Here is a 20,889-nt window from a genome sequence, read left to right on the forward strand (position 1 = left end):
TTTCCACAAGCTCTGAAAAAAGTCTGACTAGAGACGAATGTGGACTCTTCAATCTCATTTTGCTAATCTTAACCAAAAGTACCCTAGTTCATTTCTGTTTTTCTGGATATCCCATCTCCTCTAAACTTTAATCACAGGAGAAAAATTAAAAAAGCAGAAGAAAAAAAGCATACGGCTAGTTTGTGTTAGCCCGTTTTATATTTTGCGTATCAGCTCATGTTATAAAAGTATTAGCAGACCTGTCATAATGTATACTCATGCACGTTGCTCAGGGTGCTTGGTAGTGGATCCCCTTCTGTTCCCAGAAGGAGAGTAAGTATCCCCACGAGCATTTGCCAAGGCTCCTTTCTTTGTGTCCTCCTCTGTTCAGCTGCAGCTTGAAGGTGCTTGTTTCTTGTTTACCTTTGTTGTGAAAATGATACTTGGCATGCTCGGGAGGCCTGGCATTCTTGAGCTATGAATACTGTGAACAGTGTCATGAAAAAATGATGATGTGCAGAGGCACAACCATTCTTAGGATTGTCCTTATAAAATTTCCCAAGTGTCTTGAACATAGGTGTTGAAAAAGGCCTTATTTCAAGCAGTGTAGTTCCACTTTTATAATTCACTGTTTTCCCCCTAAAAGCAGGATGTGACATGTGTTCACCCAGCCCACCTGGGGTCTGGGACCAGTTTCTCTGAGAAGCAGAAATTCATCTACCTGTCCAGCACTGTAGGAGAGCACCTATGTGCAGGGATTGTGGGGCCATCTCAGAGTACAGACAGCTGCTGCAGCCCTACGGCACGTAGATTTTGGTTCAGCAAGTCGATACTTATAATTTTGCAGAGGAGGGGATGGTGTTTGTGAAGTGACACCATCTCAGGGTACTGAGAGGTTGCCTCAGTGCTTGTCCGGAAGGGCAGGTAAGGAAAGGCCAGCTTGTGCTAGCAAATGAAACCAAAGCAAGCCTCTTGATTTTACGTTCTGTAGCATCTTTATTGAGTTAAGGCTACTTTATCTGCCTATTGAGGCTGTAAGCTTTCCGATGCAAGTGTCTCCTACTTGTGCAGTCCTTCCCACAATGGGAGCTCAACCAGACTGCAACTACAGAGTGAGTAATTCTTGTCCTAGTACATGGTGGTGACCTTGGCTGTTGGCACAATCAAGCTCTGGAAGCCCATCACTGTTGTGGCTCTGCAGCTGCCGCTGAAATATGTCCTACTCTATGTACTGAGCAATACAAGGGCCCCACCATGTCACAAGTGTTGTCTTCAGGAGGGATTACTCATGTGTACGGGTTCAAACTGGGAACATGAAAGGGCTCCTCCACTCATCATTCTGCTATTCAGGCTCCAGTGTCGGGGTGGGGCACTAGCAAAGCACCAGGAAGTGCAAGACGCGGTCTACCTTTAGGCTCAACATTTAGCACCTGTGGTTGTGATTGTATCAATGACAGTGATCTTAGTTTCTCAGATTAGGTAAATAGTTAAGAAAAAAAATTAATACTTTCATAGTTGTGCATTTAGCTGGGTTGTGAGGTTTCTGGGATGGTGCTGCTGCCAATGGCATGTGAAACAGGAATGTCCTGCTTATTGTAGCAAAGGGCTGATTCATTGACAGCGTAATAGGTGTCATCTTCCCTTTTGTCAGCTCCTCAGGTATATTTTACCCCTGCAATGAACAGAAAATAAATTTTAAAAAATCCAGTAAAACCAGTAACATCCAAGTCATCCTAGTGAGGTGCGGTTTGATGAAAACTACAACAATTTCTAAATGGGGTTAGGTGAGGCTGAGATTCATCCAAAGGGGCAGAGGGGGAGTTTGGTGAGTCCCAGTGGGGCCACCATGCCCTGGGAGATGCTGGGAGCGACTATCCCAAAGCAGCCGCAATCCCAAAGCCTCCCTGTGCTGAAGGGCGAGATCCCTCTCCGCTAGCAGAGACAGTCAGGCACTTGGCAGAGGAAAACAGGAAGGCTCATTTGCTGGAGGCACCCCTTTCTGCCAAGAAGGGGCTGGCATTGCTAGCTTGGATGTTAAGGACTGACTTGGAGCTGCTCAGGCTCGGTGAGCAGAGTTGAATTTTAAGGCTCTATAAAGCCTTTACCATAGGTAGAAAAACCAAAATGCTGTGAACTTGGAGACTGTGGACAAGGCATCACAGCGTGGAAGCTAAACCCATGTGCCTTGGTGGTGAGTTTGTGAGCAGGGCTGGTTTTGGGGTTGAGTGTCCTGATGCAGTGCACCCATGGAAGTCAGATTAAAGAATAATCCCACTTCACTGCCGTTTGTGTGAAAACGGTGAGGAGGTGGATGTTTTTGTCCATCATGTCATGGCCCAGGCACAGCCTGAGCTCGGTTTATATACACAGAAAGCAAGTCTGTATCATTTTTCAAATGTGTTCCTAAATGTAGTGTTTAAAGTATGTTCCCCAAGGCAGAGGGCAAATGTAGGAAACCCTAAGAAACCAAGAGGCTAGGGAGGACTTATGACGAAAGCAGAATGCACATCAGAATACACTGAAGGGAAAACTGATCACTTTCTACTTCCAAAAGGCATTAATATTTTACAGCTGCCATTACATTTTGAAGAGCGTGCAGGTATTTATTGGTGGTGCCATAGCTATGCAGTCCCTAGTCGTGAAGGAAGAGATACTTGTTTTTCAAGTTGTTCTGTTTGCTCATCTCCTAATTCACACCCCATCCACACCAGCACTGCAGTAACTCAGTGAATACCTGGAGTCATGGTTGTGCATTCCTACACTGGCTGCCCTTCCCATGAGGCTCCCAAGGCTTTTTTGCCCCTAAAAACCACTGGGTCAGACCCACTGAGAGTCACGCTTAGATGCGTCCTCAGCTTCCCTCAGTGCTTGTGTCTGTGGAGCAGAACCATTCCCTTTGCCACGTCAGCTGCTGACTGAAGTGCATCATATTTTAAAATGCACTTAAAAAAAAAAATCAGATAGTATCTTATGGTTCAATAATAAACTAATTATGTGCTTAAAATAGCACAGGAGAGGGGTCTTGTTTCAGATTAGTCTCCACAGCAGAGATGCCGGGGGCTGTTTTGGGGGTTGCTTGAAAGCTTTCTCATGAGAAGGTCTCGGGTGCCTGTGCCGGCTTCTGAAGGGCTTGCTCAGGCCCGATCAAACTCAGTCAGGCGACGGCGTATCAGATCTATTCCTCTCACTAGTCACATGTCAACCGTAACTGTCACCAGATTCGCAATTTAATGTGTGCGGCTCAACACTTCCTATTAATCCAGCCTGGGTATTTAACCATCGTATCATTTCAGAGATGGCACTTTACAGAGCCGCGTGCAAGGCAGCCTTGCACTTTGGTAAGGCAGAAGTCCTGGAAGGCTTTCTTCATTCACGTGGATTTTACTCTTTCCCTGCCACTGTGCAGTGGAAGTTATTGCTGGTTTAGTTGCTCTTCACAGGCTTAGGAAGTGTTAAAAGAAATCAACACATGACCGCAAAAAATAAAGCTGTGCAATAGGTGATTCAGCAATGAGAGGCTTTTGTGGTCTTCCATGGGAAGCTGCTACTTTTAGTAAATTATTATGAGCAGTAGCATCACTCACATTTATTTATAAAGACATGAATGAACACCCATACGTGTTTCTAAGTAGCTGATCTGTAGTAATGGCCTAATGCAGAGAATGGGCGAAAACAGAATTGAGCACTCTGGTTTCACAACGCTGCATGAGGGTTGTGCTGGGATCTTTGTATCTAAGAAATTGAAAACAGAGGGATTTTTTTTTTTCTTCTAGTTCTTCTTTCTAGCAAGACAAAGCCAAAGCCTTCAGGGTGAAAGCCTGCCTCGCAGTAAGATTGCATTGTTTTCATTGAGGTCTAACTGGGTGACCATTGAGGTTTGTGAGGACTCTTCCAGTAGTTTCAGCGGCTGGTGGATCTGGGCTGTGCTGACAGTGGTAACTATTTTTGAGTGTTACTGTACATATAATATTCAGGTTGATTAGTTTTGTGTTCTTGCACTTCTCTCAGGGCTCCGTGGCACAGAGGAGGAGAAATGCAGCAATGCCCTGCTGAAGGGACTGCACAAATACATGGTGCTGTCGTTTCCAAGTTCTTACAGTGGAAACGCTTTAAGTGCTGGGGTTCACCATTAAGGAAAAATGGAGGAAAAAAAAAAGAGGATGTTACCTGCTGGTGACACTGCTCCTGAACAGAAATTACAACTGTTTTGATCTGGCTCTGCAAAGACCCAGCTGTGTGTGTCCATTGCAGCTTTTTTGTATGCAACTCCTTGTACTTAAGTTCACTGAGGGACAGCATCTTCCGTTCTCTCGCTGACTGCATTCCTGTCTCCGTCAGGCCTGCGCTGAGGTGCCTTGGGACTCTCATGAATGCAGCACCTTGCAAGATCAATGCCTTGAAGTAAATTCCTACTCTTAATTAAGTTAAGTCCTTTGATTTAAATTAATTGTATTCTTGAATTCTGAGCAGCCGCAATACGAAGCGCATGGAAGGGAGTGAAAAAGGCGGCTCTTGACAAGGCGCATTTAGCAGCCTCCTGATGACGATGCCTGTCTCCAGATGCCCAAATCCCATTTTCACATGGAAAAGCATTGGCATAGCATGCAGAGGCTAACGCTTTATTTTTTAGGGGATTTCCTATAGGAATGGGTGCCAGGGTACGTGGCTCCTAATGCTGGGAGGAGTTGCTGGAGAGCCCAACTTTGAGCATTTTTCTCACTCTCTGCCTCCCATCTCCCAACACCCAGTGGAAAAAAATAAACAGCAACTGGCATGCTCTACTCACAGCAAAACGAATGTTATTTATTAGAGTCCTCCTGTGGTCAGAGGACATCTGACTGTAAAATAGCTGGAGATTTTTCTGCTAACTGGAAGCGTGATGCTCTGAGACAATTTCCAGGCAGTGTGTATTTTCAGCTAACTTTTATTTATGCCAGTGTAGTGATTTGCAATATCACTGTTTGCAAAGAGGGAGGCAGCAGTTGTTTTAGCTAGAATTAATTTTTTTTATTTTTTTAAGGAAAAACTTGATTAAGTCACGACTCAGTTCCCTTAGCTCCATGAATTGAGATCCTTTTCTTTGCAAAAGGGAGGCCATAAACCTCCTTGGCGGGGATGTCGCTGGCCGCCTGCCCTTGTGGCAAGGAGCAGCTGGGGCGAGGGGGAGCGAGGCGTGCGTCGTTAGGGAGGGTTTGTTTTCCCTGCGCTAATCACCTTCTCCTGTCATAATTTGGCACAACGCGGCGCCCTGCGTGCAGGACGGAGGCAGATCCGCGTCCTGCTCTCCTATCTGAGCCAGCACATTTCAGAGGATAAGTCTTCACCGGACTTAATGTTCTCATGCTCTCCCAAGGAGCTTTTATATCCCTCCAGGCTTTCTGCTCTTCCCAGGGGTGGGGGACGACAGGCGGAGGCGCAGGCAGAGAGCTAGTTACAGCAGGGGCCTCTTCTAGCTGTTCCCCTACTGCCAAGGTCAGAAATACTCCTTTGAAGAGAGGATGAGGAGGGGAATCCACAAAGCCACCCTTCAGATGCTGAGCTAAATCTGTGTTGGCTTTTCCTCCCCTCCTTTTTCCTGCAGGAGGGCATGCTTGGGTGGCAGGGCTCGAGCCCCTGTCACGCCACTTATCCTGTCCAGGGCTGTGAGGACAGTGTCGTTTGCCAGCCAGGTGCGATGGGCTGCTGAGGTGTCCCCTGTGGGACCCTGGTGCGCTCTCGCCGCCTGCCTCTGCTGGTGGGACTTGCTGGAGCTGCCTTAGGAGCTTGCAGATGATACCAAACATCGAGCATTGAAAACGTTTGGGTGTCAGGAAAGATTTATCTTTCTGTGTGTAATTTGCTTAATGCTTGTTTTTCCACCTGCAACTTCCATAATTTAGGGAAATGTAACAATCCAGAATACATAATATTTTATTTTCTATGGAAAAAGATGTATATCGGTACAACATGGCTGGACAGATGTTGTGGGAGGACTTCCCTTATGTTTTAGTTCTTGCTTTTCTGCATCTTCAGAGCCCCCTGAGTATTTTACTAAATTACATATATTTTTCTGGTTTGCAAAAGCTCATGGGAAAGAGGCAGAAATTTTGAGACCTCTTTGGGTTGGGGCTTTCTAAGTTACTTGAGAAGAGCAGCACTGCAGCCTTACAGGGCGATGCAGAAAATGACTGTAGGGAACCAACAAATTGATACTTCCTGAAGATCTCCTTGCCTAGACTCACAAATCCCTTTTGCCAGAAATTCCTACATAGATGCACACAACTGGCAACTTTAATTATTCCTAGTTTTGAAGCCACTGTATCTGTCGTCTTGTTTACTTACAATTGAATCTTATTGGGGACTTTAAAGCAAACAAAATGTAAAACTGTTAGTTTAAGCAAATTTTGAGTTACTTCATGAGAAGGCACAGACACTGGTCTGGATGGATGGGCAAAATGTGTTGATTATTCGCAGCCTCCTGTTTCAGCGACAACTGGCCGCAGAGAAAGTAGTTTGATTCATTTTTCTGTTTAATTTTTGGTGGAGGCCCTCTGTAGGGGTGTTCATCCCAAGGGACATTCATGCTACAGCATTTTGAGTAAGGTGACACAGGCTGGAAACTGAAATTCAGGTTTGGAAGGAGAAACAGGGCTCCCTCCGGTCAGCTGGAGGCTGATAAGCTGGAGTTATTTTCATGGCTCCTTTTCAGTGGTATTAGATCTGGTGCCTTTCCCTACTGTGTGGCTACCAGACAACTTCATATGGTGAAGGTAGAACATTAAATATGTTAATACAGTATAAAATAAAGTATAAGACTCCCAAGTGAGCATTAGCAGCATTTATGGGTCTGCAAATAGCATTTGTTTTTCTTCCATCATGTCCTAGTATCCCATTTGTTAAAGTAAACAACTGCTTTTGATTTGTAGCCGTAACTTTGCAGTTTAGGGGCCTGTATCTGAAATAACGAATTAGCCACTCGCTACAAAACACTGAAATAAAAACAGACCAGTGTGTAACTTGGACTCGGCGGCCACCAGCTGCACCTCATCTTGCTAATCTTTAGGCTTTTTTTTTTTTTTTTTTTTAAAGCAGAGGCTTTTAAGAGTTAAGTTACACAACTCCCTTTTTATTTTTAAAGTGAGTGGATTCCTTGTTGCGTTGTTGAGGATGATAAATTGATACCACATGTTGCTTCCAGACAAAAAAGACTCTGTACTGCAGTGGAAGCACTTGCAGCTGGTGTCTGAGTTAATGGACGGGCTCCACAAGGTAAACATGGGTTGGAAGAGGCCGAAACAGGCACAGGGAGGGGGAATTTTCTCCGTTAAAGGCTTGAGCATTTGCTGCTGTTGCCTGACCAGGACGGAGTGTTGAAATCATGCGCAGTCCAGCCTTTCTGAGAGAGTCATTCAGTTGTTTGTATCAAATCAGCTATATAGCACTTTGGAAATATTTGAGTGTCCTCTCTGAGAGCTTACCCGTTTGCAGTCCTCTTAAGGTATCAAGAGAAACACGTGTAATTACCACATGGTAGCTGATGCCATTTTTTTTTGGCAAGCAAAATGTGGCTGATTCCCTCAAGGAATATTAACTGAACAAAATATGACGTGGTGGATTGAGATTTATACAAGCTGAGAGAGTGGCCCTGGGTTTGGGGACAGTGCTGTCACCCCGCATGTTGCTGCCCTGGCTGCTAGTGGGCACCCGGTTGCACTCCTCCTCCCAATGCCATCAGCCTAAGCCGAGGTAGGGTAGCAGCACTGCACCACCCTCTGCTTACACCACATCTGCCCTGCCTTGTATGTGCCTCTGCCCTGGGTCTTCCTCGTCTCCAGGGCCGGTGATTCTTCCCTGCAGGACCAGTCGGTCGGAGAACTGGGACGCAACTGGGCTGGGCTCAATGCCGTACGGGATGCTCTTGATCTTATCTGCAGGAACCTCAGTCTTCTGGCTCTTAGCAGAGTGCATGGCGTTCTTCAAGTCCAGTATAAATAGTAACACTAATAAAGGGAGGAGCTCATCGTATTTCCTTTCTGCTCTGCTCTTGTACAGTCTGTGTGTTGTACCCATCGGTGGTATCTGAGCTCTTTCCAAGGTGTCTGCAGCCTGGCTAGCATATGTCCCGTCTACATATGGTCTCCAGGACAGATTGATGGAAGTTCCTTTATAGATATTTTAAAGTTTCTCATTACATTTTGGCATGGAAAAATGTGTTCTGTTTCCATCATCATGGTCTAATCCATCTCACAAATAAGTCAAAGACAAATCCCCATTAATTTGATCAGTATCGGGTTTAAATGATAAACTCTACCTTCTTTGCTTCCGCACCTTCCTTGTGGTTTGTCGCATGGTCATATGTTACTAATGCACATGGTTGTGAGCAAAGGTTGTCCCATGGTATTTTCCTGTATTTTAAGAAGATGGGAACATTCTTTGACAGCTCAGAAACCAGGTAGAAAATACAGTTATTTCCATCCAGATCACAGCCTGGTAGCACAGCACAACAGCCTTTAGTGATGTGAGTTGTCAATCCCAGTGACTTCTGTAACAAAACTTGCATGTGAAAGGATAATAAGATCCAGCCCTGATTAGATTTGGTAGAGCATCCAATACAAGGAGAAACCAAGAAACTCAGATTCTGTTGCTGAAGAGGTTAGCAGGGGAAGTTACATGAAAGAAGTGGGTTTTAAGGCAGTGTTTGAACAGAGGGTGGAGATGGGGTACACAAAAATACATTGACCCATAATTATGCTTAAGAAAACAATCTTCCTACAGAAGAAAAGTAAAGAGAAGCAGAAGCCAGAGCATAAGTGGCATATTGTGTAATGTAAAGGAAAACAAACTGCTTGGATTTTTTATAACCACCAATTTTCAATGCAAAAGTATTATTACATTCTTTTATTATTATTTATGTAATGCCAGCAAAAGATACAATAAGAAGAAAATTACACAGGTGCACACACATGTCCACACATGCAGGAACCCTCATCCTGAAAGGTGCCTCAGTCTCACAATTTTACCATTTAGGATTTTTCATGGTTTTAGGACAGATAGTTTCATAGTATGGCTACCATCAGCAGAAATAAGTTGTTTTATGACACCGCCATAAGTTGAAAACTTAGCTGCTGGCACTTTGGCTGAGTGTTTTCGTATCTGAAGCTATGTGACATGCTGCGTATACTACCTTGGATGTTTTTTTTCTGTATTTTCTAATTTTTTTTTAATTTACAAGAGTAATGGTCATCCTTGTCCTGCCGCTGGCTCTTTGCGAGAAGAGATCCCCTTGCAGATGGTCTCACCAGTGGTTGTCAATGAAAGTCACAGAGGATGAACGTGAGAGCTGCCTGCATTGATGCAGTACAACCTGCAATATCAAAAAAGGGTTGGTTTTTTTTTTTTTTTTTCAAAGTACTAGCAATTCTCAGTCAATTGGGAGAAACTTGAGGAAGAAAGTAGTGGTGCCTAGTTATTAGAAGTTAGAAACAGACTGTTGCCAGACTCAAAATACAGTTAAAATGTCATCAGTTAAATAATAAAAAGCTCTTACCTTCCATAGATTGAAGAACTATTATGCTGCAACTCAATCCACCATATTCTGATGGCATTGATAGTCCCTTAGAAATGGAGAAGTTTATAGCTGAGGCACTGACCCAAACTTCTCTTCACTATGTCTGCAAAGTCTATGTCTCCTGTTTTGTTCATATTGTTTAAAACATAACAGTTGCTATTTTGAACCATGGTCCATATGATTTCTCTTTTCATTAAGTGATAATCACAACCGCGTCTGCTGTCTGTGTCTGAGAAAGAACTTCAGGCATGTTTTCCATTTCACAATCTGACAAAAACCACAACACTTAACAGGGGAAAAAAAAAAAGGCATTTTATACTGAAAAGAATTGTTTTTTAAAAGTTGGGCTGTATTTCTTTAAACATCAGATGTATCTCCAGTTCACTTATGTCAAACATCCATTTATCCTAAGGATGCAAATGTCGAGATGCTTGTGGATGATTTTTTGATTGATTCATTCTTTGCCCGTTTGAATCTGGAATTTCTTCAGTGCTTTGTAAGTGAAGGACACTTATCCTGGATGGTTGATTTTTCTATGATCCTGTTGACTTTGTGTTTTTAGAGCATGCTGGTAGAACAAATATGATATTATCTTCTTTGTAGACATACCTGGTAATTGCCAAAATGTAAGAAAAAAAGAACTTGTGCAGTGTTTTAAACTTGATCACTTTTAACCTGGAGGAGTAGCACAACTGTTTTTGTCAAAGGAATATGGGATAGCTCCAAAAATCTTTTGACTTGCACATGGAAAAAATACCAAACAACCAAACCTGGAAGCATTCTCACTAACAAATACTACTTGCTTGACCGTCGTTTGAGCCATCTTCTAAATGCAAGATGAGCAGGATGAGTGGAGTGGGATTTTAATCTGAGTTATTTTGGTTTAAATCTGGAGTCATTTCACTAGGGCTGCCGTGGGCTGGTTTTCTCTGCCTCTTTCTCTCTCTGGGGGGATTATCTCGGTTTGAGCCAACATGGTTTTTGGACGGTAGATGTTACTGAGTAGTGCAAGCGGGTGGTATGCAAGGGCAGACTGTGCATGGGCTCCCCTAAAAGTACCGTATTTCCCAGCATCCCGTACAGCACGGGGTATCCAGCTGTACAGCCACTGCATACAGCTCTGTATCTAGCAGCTCACAGGGACAGGGCTGTCATTGTGTACTGTGTCACATCGTGTTTTGAGGACTGTGAGGATACTATAGTGAGGGGGCAGCTGGCCAGCTACTGCAGCACAGGCGTAGTTCTGGTGCCTCTAATGAAGAGCGAAAGTGTAGCTTAGTCATGCACAGAGTGCCCGTGGGAGAGGAGCAACAGCACTTGCCGTTTTCTCAAGAATTAGTATAACAAATACACAACACACATGCCAATGAAGACTTAAAAAGACATTTGCAGAGGCTGTGATGAGTGTGACTACCCCTCCAGTCAGATTTTTGCAGTGTCTTTGCAGTTTTTTTTTTTTTTCCGAGGAACTGATGGCAAGGTTGCTGATTGCCTAGAGGTTTGTCCTGAGTCAAAAGTAAGGGAGAAACGTTGAGCTCCTTGCTAGCGGGAATGGAGTTGTGTCACACTCCTTTTCTTAGGATGCAACTTTTGGGGGTGTAGAGATGGGCACCAGGAATGCACAGCTAGTGCAAGCATGGGGCTTGCTTTGCAGCAGCACACTGTAGTCATGCTCCAGCCTTCCCGTATCCACCACCCAAGAAACCCGTGGTGATGTCCAAAAGGACCCAATGCTTTTATTCATGTTGTTGTTTTAATGTGGTGTTGGTCTTGTGATTGAGATTTGGGTAGCAAAAGAAGATGGGTGCTGGTCTTGATGTTTTGTTTTGTTCCTTTCCTGCAGAATTCGATCCGGCACAACTTGTCGCTCCACAGCCGATTCGTCAGGGTGCAGAATGAAGGCACCGGGAAAAGCTCTTGGTGGATGATCAATCCAGATGGTGGAAAAGGCGGCAAGGCGCCCCGGAGACGCGCTGTGTCAATGGACAACAGCAACAAGTACACGAAGAGCAGAGGGCGGGCGGCTAAGAAAAAGGCAGCCCTGCAGACTGCCCAGGAGACAAGCGAGGACAGCCCTTCTCAGCTCTCCAAGTGGCCAGGGAGTCCCACCTCTCGCAGCAGTGACGAGTTGGATGCATGGACAGATTTTCGCTCCCGTACCAATTCAAATGCCAGTACGATCAGTGGCCGCTTGTCACCGATTTTGGCAAGCACCGAACTAGATGACGTTCAAGATGACGATGCTCCACTTTCTCCCATGCTGTACAGTAGTCCATCGAGCTTGTCCCCATCGGTAAACAAACCGTGTACTGTGGAGTTGCCCAGGTTGACTGATATGGCTGGGACAATGAATTTGAACGATGGACTGACAGATAACCTCATGGATGATCTCCTGGACAATATAACACTGCCTCCCTCCCAGCAGTCACCCACAGGAGGGATAATGCAGAGAAGCTCCAGTTTTCCATATAGTTCCAAAGGTTCGGGGCTGGGTTCCCCATCGAGTAGTTTCAACAATGCCGTGTTCGGGCCGTCGTCCCTGAATTCCCTCCGCCAGTCGCCCATGCAGACCATTCAGGAGAACAAGCAGGCCACCTTCTCTTCCATTTCTCATTACAACAACCAGACGCTGCAGGATCTCCTCGCCTCTGATGCACTTAGTCACAGCGATGTCATGATGACACAGTCTGACCCACTCATGTCACAAGCCAGCACAGCTGTGTCCGCCCAGAATTCTCGCAGGAATATAATGCTCCGCAACGACCCCATGATGTCGTTTGCCGCGCAGTCCAGCCAGGGCGGTCTGGTCAATCAGAGCCTGCCTCATCACCAGCACCAGTCCCACAACTCCTCTCTTAGTGGCAGCCGTGCCTTGTCCAATTCCATCAGTAACATAGGCTTGAGTGACTCGAACAGCTTGGGATCCACCAAACATCAGCAGTCACCTGTCAATCAGTCTATGCAAACACTTTCTGACCCACTCTCAGGCTCCTCTTTGTACTCCTCTAGCGTGAACCTTCCGGTCATGGGACACGAGAAATTCCCAAGTGACTTGGACCTGGATATTTTCAATGGGAGCTTGGAGTGTGACATGGAGTCCATTATCCGCAGTGAACTCATGGATGCAGATGGGCTGGATTTTAACTTTGATTCCCTCATCTCAGCTCAGAACGTTGTCAGTCTGAATGTGGGGAACTTCACTGGTGCTAAACAGGCTTCATCACAGAGTTGGGTACCAGGCTGAAGGATCTTTGAGAACAGGGAAAATGGGCAAACAGGTCAGTGCCCTGTAGATGTGGTAAAATACTTGGTTCCTTAGTTTTACTGGAGTTTGTACCAAACCCTTAGTAGCTAGTGCACACTAATAATATTAATTTGGCTTGTGATGGCTTGCTATGTGTTGGTATGCAACAGGCACAACCAAGACACGTTTGGAGGTGTGGTGGGAAATGGGGCTAAGCTATAAAAGCCGTTCAGCTGCAACAGCTCACATCTGATGCTACGTGTCCTCCTTAATTTAGGCATGAGAAATGTTAATGACAAATCGGGCAAACCAAGGTGGAATATTTGTGGGTTTTAGGAATCACAGAGCTCCAGCTTGTCTTCTTTGAAGTCGCAACAGATGGATTCTTCTCTGCAGCCGATGTGGCATGTAGCCAAGCTGTGTTACGTAGGGACAGGGCAAGGGACTTTGCAGTCAGTGGAGCAATAGTACTGCAGAGGAGGAGGAAGGGCATCTTTGCAAGATCAGAGCACGCACTGAGGGTCAAGTGTGTGGGACAGATCTGGACTGAATTAGAGTTGTACTGCTGCTGTGGAACAGCAGCACTAGCGAAGTTGTTTGGGTTTTTTTTAAATTGTTTTTCTTGGCCAAAAAAAAAATTCAGCAAATGGAAGAATTATATATTGAAATGGCAAAGGTGAGATCCTGGTCCCAGGAATGTCCTGGATTTGGTGTTTTAAATATGCAAAAATTATTGGTCCTCCTCAGGATTGGAGTGGGTACCATTTTCTTTTGGACTCCACCCAGAGAATATCTGTAGGTCTGGGTCCTGACATAGATGCTTTTCAAATATTAGCCTCTTCAGATTATTTTTTTCCAGATTTATGTGGTTTTTTTCCATTGCTTCTTTTCCACAGCTGGGGGCATTTGAACTTGTAAACATTGTTTCTGTCATCCCTTTGTGATTCTGCAGGCTCCTGCCCATACCTCTGCCTGCTGTCACGTACATATTCACTGACTCATAGGGTAGGTGTCACACAAAATGCCCTTTCTCCTTTGTTTATTTATTAGTGTAAGGGAGTAGATTTCAAAATATAGTAGGATAAAAGGTTAGCTATAAATTATTGAAAGTGTTCTATTAACTTCAGAATGATATGTAGAGTATCCTAGTGGCGAGGTTAAACGAGGCCTTCATTCAATTTGCAGCTTACTTCCAAATTTCTTCTTTTCTGGATGAAGGATGGAAAGAAGGAGTCGGTGGTGTTTGACTTCATGGTGCATAATTTTGCCCCTTTCATCTTTAGTTGAGTTTTCATTCTCTATTTCACAGTTAGGTGTTCAAGGGGAAGCTTTGTAGTAGGTGAACAGCAGTGGTGAACCTCCTGAATGTCTTCCTGTGTGTATGGAGTGCCACAGGAAACGTCTGCTGTGATCCCATGTCTGTGAGGGAGAACAAAACTGCACAGGAGTCCTCCCTTCAGTCGTTCCGCAAAGCTGCCTTGCTCCGGTGGAGCAGTTGCTTTGCGCAGTCCTTTCTCTGTTGGTGGGAAGATTTCCTCCCGTTCTTTTGTATCTTCTCGCTCAAAGTGAGCATGTGGCAGTGCATGGCCAGGAGATGTGCTGTAGAGGTGGACTGTGTGACACTGTGTCCCACTGACCCTACATGAGACGGCAGCTTGGCAACGCCACGGCCGCAGCTGAATTCTGGTTTTCCTTCAGTTCCAGTGCTGAAGAATTATAAAAGGAAAGGGGGAACCAAAGAGTGGACTCATGAACCAGGAAGCAGTAACTTGCAGAAGATCATGCTGGCCAATTCTCTCTTCTTCCAGGTTCATGAGCTGTTTGGATTTAAAATCCTTTTTGCATGAGGTGAAAAAAAAAAAAAAAAAGCTATAGGAACTTTATCGCTGTGAAACATCCAACAGTGCAATCTGCCAAATGGGGCCTAAAAAATAAATGTTATTGGCAGCTTTGCTTGACACAGGCAAATAGGGCAGCCCTCGGTTTTCATGTCTTCATTTGCTGTGTATAGGTGGAAGATGCCTGCAGGGAGACCTGCCTAGGCAGCACGGAGGAGGCAGACCACGCCACCTCCTCGCTGATGCTTGCCGCTGCCTCTTCCCCCCGGCCTGTGCCATTCACGGAAAGCGTAGCCACCGTGATCTTTTTCAGGCTGCTCTCTCCGAATAAAGGAACTGACACATCTGTGTGAGCGGAGTCTCATTGCAGAGGACAGATTTATTAACGAGACAGCCCTCCTCGGCGGATTACTGTCCAGTCATCTGTGGAAGCCTCTTTCCCTCTCTCTGACAAGTGGACCGGCTGCTGCGGGGTGCCTCTGGTATCAGGTGCAAGCGCAGATGATTTCTGCTGAGCTGGTTCATCATGCACCCTTCCTTGCCTGTTAAGCAGCGCTGTTTGAGAGTTCACCTCCCTACGAGCATCTCATATTTGGATAGGGGTTCTTTGCATGACATCGGATGCAATCGTTCTGAGTTGCTTTCTTGGTTACTTCTCCTTTTCACTGCAGCAATAGGGACCTCTGAATTAAAATCTCTCTGCAGTATTCATGATCCAGATAATGAATCTTTACAGGCTTGAAGACTGGGGAACACTTTCAGCAGAGCAGCCTGGCGCTTGCTCATGCTAAATCTGTTTCACAAGGGCAGGCAGGTGCATTTTACAGGCAGGCAGAAGCAGTTCCAATGGGTTATTGGCATACCTGGGAATAGTGAGTGCTGTGTTTTTGGTGAAGAAGAGGAGAAATACTGGAGTCCATTTTTGGGAAGAAAAGAAAGACGCCAAATGCTGGCTAAACTGAATGTATTTAGTTTATACATACTCTCTGTATAGAGGATGGTTTACTTTGGAAGAAAATCAACTACAGTTTCTTCACAGGGGAAGTGAAAATGCCTGTGCAGGAGACGCCACCATTGTGGGTTCAGTGGCTGTGCACGTTTGCTGCCCGTAAGCCTCTGCACGGTCCCTGGAGAGAGCCTCGCCTGGTCCCACTGGGCTGGCCCCGTGCCTGTGAGGCTGGCCCTGCCCTGCCTTTCAGAGGGCCCTCATTGAAGTGTATAAATGAATTTGGGTTTGGTTTGTTGTTCTTTTTCTCTTACAAGAAGGAAAGGAGAAAATCAATACGCTTCATTCTTACTTTATTCACTCAGCCATAATTTTCCCCTCTTAAGCTGGCTGGAGCCTCTGTTCCTCTTTCTCTGCCTGCTTCCCAAAGGCACTGAATATGCCCTCCGCTGACTCAGATAATCATAACTTTTTTTTTTCAGCTTGTTTATCAATAAAGATATCACAATTCCCTCGCCTATCTCTAGAATACCTTTTATTTTGAAATTACTGGGTTTTCTCTCAGCCTGGGGTACCCACAGCTCTGCACTTTGCTCCATGGTCCTTCTCAGCCAACAAGTCCCAAGGGACTTGGCATTTGCCAAAGAGTAGTCCCAAACAGACTGGTAGGGGAGACTGGGACATTTACAGCTGCCTGGAAGGTCAAGAGCCAGTGATCAGCTACTACTTGGGCAAACATTTCCTCTGGCATCGAAATCCATACAAGAAGTCTTTTTTTTACCTCAGTTGTTTCAGTGATCCAGTTCACAACGGCGCTGCGCAGGCGGCGATGCTGGCAGGGCTTGGGCAGGGGGTGGAGGATGGCTCAGTGCAAGCAGGGCAGGAACTTCTTAAGCTGGTTTCACCATCTGTAAAACTCACCTAGCTGTATCTTCTGAGAGAGATTTCAATGTGCTGTTTAGCAGGATGGCTCTGGGCTCTGTAACAGAGCTGTGCTGGAGTCATGTTAACTTGTTCAAAAATTACAAGTAAAATACTTCACAGATCAGTTACTCACACATTTAGCCCTAGCATCATCTAGGTCCCACGTCGTCTTGCTGTAGCAGTAGAGCGCACAAGCTATTAGTAGCAACATCATGTATTAGTTCACAGAATTTGATGATTAACATCTCTGATAAAGCAAAATCCTAGGAAACTTAATGAAATGCCTGTTGGTGTTTCATTAGTCCGTATCTGTTTGTTAATTTACATTCAACCTGTTTCTGAGTGAAATTTGTAACAAAGTTGAATGCATAGTCTGAGGATGACTTATTATTCACTACAACACCATCTTAGAAGTTGGAATAGGTAGTGAAAAGGTCTCAATTTGGGTGGAGTTTTGAATCAGAGACCTCTGGACAATATGCCATGAGGAAGGTGATTTTTATTCTTTACCAGAAAGTTTGTTTTCTGCTGAGGAAAGCTGAAATGTGGAAACCAGAGTTGATGGACCTCTTGCCTCAGGATGCTGACTGCCTCAGGACCATAGCTACACTTCCTCCTCTTATTTTCAAAAATGAGGTCTTAGGAGTAAGGCTGGCAGGTTTCTTACACAGAGCCAAGATGGGGCTGGCTGCCTTTAAAACTTCTAAAGGAAATTCAGGAGCAGCAAATTCTTCTGCTCCATTTCTAACAGGTTAGTGGTTAAGGCGGTGGTGCGCTTCTAACATTTAAGCGTTGTTTCAGCCAGCCCAAGTTTTGAAAGGTGGTTTTGTGACTAGCTGAAAATCACACGCCCCAAGTTTAATCTTTAAACAAAAAGTTCTATGTAGAAAATGTATTTCACTGGGAACAGGGATCCAAGGAGGCTTTGCCCTGAGCAGGCTCCTTGCTCCCCGGGCACACACCAGCGGCACAGGAGCAAACCCAGCACTTGTGGCCACTGGGGAAGAGGAGAAGACAGAGCCAGACAAAGACCACTGGGGCTATCACCAGTGCAGTCCCACTGGCCTCAGTGCCCCTCGAAGCCCCTTGCACACCACGCAGGGGCCAATCCTACGCTTGCAGGGATGCTGTGGCTTTTGCTGCTTGAAGGCAGCGGGAGCTGACACACAAACGTGATGAATTGCTCACTCCTTCTGGGAGTAGGGCTTTTTAGTTTTGATGTTTTTTTAATCTGGGTTTATGTTTTGGGGTTTTATTAACCCAGGAAAAAGGTCTTTAAAACCCGGGATTGCATCCGCAGGCTTGTGTTGTGAGTGTACAGCAGCTGAAGCCAAGACAGTGGTCTGATCCTGTGGTTTGGGTGTTCTTCTCTTGATGTTTTGTATAGAGATATTTTTTAGTACCTCATGCTTTGTCATGTGATTCAGCAGCAATAGTTAGGCAGAAACTTGCTGCCCCTGCAGATGCCAAGATTATAGGATGACATACTCTCACCAGATGACAGCACAAACTGATATTTTTAGAATAGCCCGCATCAACTGGTCTCCCCAGTGCTTTCCTCCCTGGATCAGCAGCACGTAGGTTTTATTACAGAATGAGTCTTTGCAAATCGTCTTTTTCATGTGAATGAGCTGTAAAGATTGTTTAGAGCTACAGATGAGTGTTGGTCCCTAGACAGGCTGTTGCTTGATAGCTGGGATGGTTACAGGTGTTTTTTCTTTTTTTCTTTCCTTCTTTTGAGCCAGACTTTTAAATAGCCCCCCTAAAAAATGTATTTTCTTGAAGAAATGCGTAATAAGAGATCATTTTTAGAAACATAGCTTCATGCGGCTGAGGAAAGGTCGAGATCTATTTTCGTAGCAGTTCAATGCTCAGCTGAGGTGATGAATTGACAGCCACAGAGGTTTACATCTTGTCTTGATGATAGCCAAAAAGCACAGGTATAGCGTAGGCAGCAGGAGTGGATGTGTTTGAGTAGCACCATGTGTAAATAGCCAACTTTTCACTTCTGGCCTGGGGAAGGAGAATGCATGAAGGATGCTCACACGCTGCCCACCCTGGGCTCCCGGTGCTGTTGGTGGAGAGTCTTCAGCGGGATGCTCCCATCAGTGCTGCCCCTGATCAAGTCCCACACTGTCCATGGGGACAGTGACCCCATTAGATTGGGTACCTGTGGCTGAGTGGTGGGAACGCTCCACTCTGGTCCAGTCTAGAGGGGCTATTTAATCAGCTTTTCCACTCAGATTACCACGCAGGGTGGCAAGTTGTTGGAGTCTGACAGAGCGGACATCTGCTGAGCGGTAATCAGACGGAGATGTGGCTCGGCTAATGGAGGCCACTGCGTAGCCATGGTTGTCTGTGGTTGCTCCAGGAAAAAAGCCACTTTTCCCGGATGATGCCATGTGGAGAATGAGTTGCATTAATGTACTTTTCAGCTGAGCTGAATATCTTGCCCATTATTTTTCCCTTGTACTGCCTGCTTTTGCAAACTGCTTCCACTGGCTTTCATGGGTAATTTATTTCATGCAAATGTAGAGAAAATGTGGTTTTGAGGAAGGACCTTCCATCTCTTGTCTTTTCTGCTATTTGTAAGCCATGATAGAGGAAGTCCTGCCTTATATCAACACGGTGGCAATCCTTTTGTGTGACCTGTGTGATCATTGTTGGCCTGTCATTTTCAACTTACTGCAGAGGAAAATGAGAAGACTCCATAGCAGGGAGGACATTTTTTAAAATAGGCTTGGTACCTGGCAAAGGAAAGGAAACTTTCTATGAGGATGTTCAGAATAAGTAGATAGCATGTTTCCATAGCACTATAAACCCATAATTCAGGATGTTTCCAGCCATGCAGGTACCTTTTACTCTAAAGAGCAACTCTTATTGTTCAGATTCAAAAGTGCAAGCAACATCCTTCTCTGTGTTTGCAGAGAGTGCAGTAGTTACCCATCCTTTTTGGATCTACGATAGAGCTCCTCCCAGTGCTCTCAAGTGCCTAAATAAAGTGCCATTATTTTAGCCAATGTACTATACCCCTAACAAAAGTTGTATTTTGCAAGCATTTCTTCTTCCATGCAAAACCTGTACTAGTTCAGCAGCATCTTGCCTAAAAGGTGCTCTGTTGAACACCGAGGCTGATGTCTCTCAATCAATGGTAGTGTCGCCCATAACCACCAGGATTTTCAACCGCCTCCTCAGGCCTCTGAACAAAAGGCAGGGGATAAAATTTACCAAGTTGCCAAGTAAGAAGCCTGGAGACCTTGTAGAGAGATGGTGTCCTGAATCTAAACTCTTCTGAAAACCTGATCTACTTCTCCTTTTAAGTGTGTGAGGATGGGTGGACCAGTTTCTCTCTGGGTGTGTCCTTTTAATCTGTAAAATTGTTAGAAGGGACCGTACCCACCTTTGAGGGTAAAATGAACTGTCCAGAGGAGTGGTGGACTCTCCCTTGCTGGGAATATTCCAGACTTGGCTTGACAGGGCCCCGAATAACCTAACCTAAGGCCCTGCCTTCAACAGAAGGTTGGACAAGATGATGCTGAGTCTCTCTCGGCCTGGACTTTTCTATGATTCTGTAGACAACTGGGATATCAGAATAACATGCGTATCAATAGTCATGGCACCTCACTACAGTTCTGGGCAAGCCTTTTGTCCCAGGGAGCTGATCCAGCGTGAGAGAATGATCTGCTGTCTTTAGTTACATTTACTTCCAAAATACTTGGTTGTCTGCTATGGTTTGCAGTGTTTCTTGGAGTGGAAGAGCAGCCACAGAAGGAAAAGAGACACTTCCGTGCTTTACGTGCCTGCACAAGTACCAGCACAGCAACTTTTTAGCTCCCATAAGCTTTAGTTCTGTGTTGGTGTTCTTCCTCTTTCCACCCTTCTCCCTCACTCTCTGCCCCCAGTTCTGAACTGGAAAAGATCTGTTTTTATGAGTAGAACTTAAAGAGAAAAAGTGAAGTTGCAACATGCCTAAAAGTTCAGGAAAGAAGGCGCATGAAGTTGCCAACTCTCTTTTTTTTCCCCTTGGGCTTCACACCCTGACCTGAGCGTTGTCTCTGAGCACAGAGCCATCCAGTGTACGCTAAACCTGTACGGTGTCAGGATGGCATGCCTGCCATGGCATGGAGATTCCTAATTTTTATTCTGCTTGAACAAAAATCTCATGCTGCAATTTTGTTACTAGGGAAAGATGGATGATAGTAGTTAACTTCCTTACTTGTTTGTAAACAAATACTGTGTGTTCTTCGGTCCTGAGCTGTGAAACTTCAAGCAGAGTATTAACTTGTAAACACACGTAATCAAGTCTTGCTTTTTGAGCCTACCCCCATTTGGAATAGAAGCTGTGCTGCTGGCGACGATGACAAATCAAGGGGCAGAGGCACCAGAATGATTGCACATCTGTCACTAAAGG

The 20,889-nt window shown here is 45.2% G+C and overlaps 1 protein-coding gene across 4 annotated transcripts in view; it reads left to right on the plus strand.

Annotated features, from left to right (window-relative positions):
- Positions 1–20,889, plus strand: part of FOXO3 (forkhead box O3) — a 102,407-nt gene that overhangs the window by 63,658 nt on the left and 17,860 nt on the right. For 2 of the 4 annotated variants that reach the window (XM_086744185.1, XM_086744184.1), the window contains exon 2: positions 11,370–12,804. In XM_086744185.1, the coding sequence (XP_086600311.1) occupies positions 11,370–12,770 (1,401 nt within the window). In that variant the 3' untranslated portion in view covers positions 12,771–12,804. The other 2 variants (XR_015258094.1, XM_086744186.1) reach the window with 2 other exon arrangements.

This window comes from Chlamydotis macqueenii, chromosome 3 (assembly GCF_036417535.1).
Source record: "Chlamydotis macqueenii isolate bChlMac1 chromosome 3, bChlMac1.mat, whole genome shotgun sequence".
Taxonomy (NCBI): domain Eukaryota; kingdom Metazoa; phylum Chordata; class Aves; order Otidiformes; family Otididae; genus Chlamydotis; species Chlamydotis macqueenii.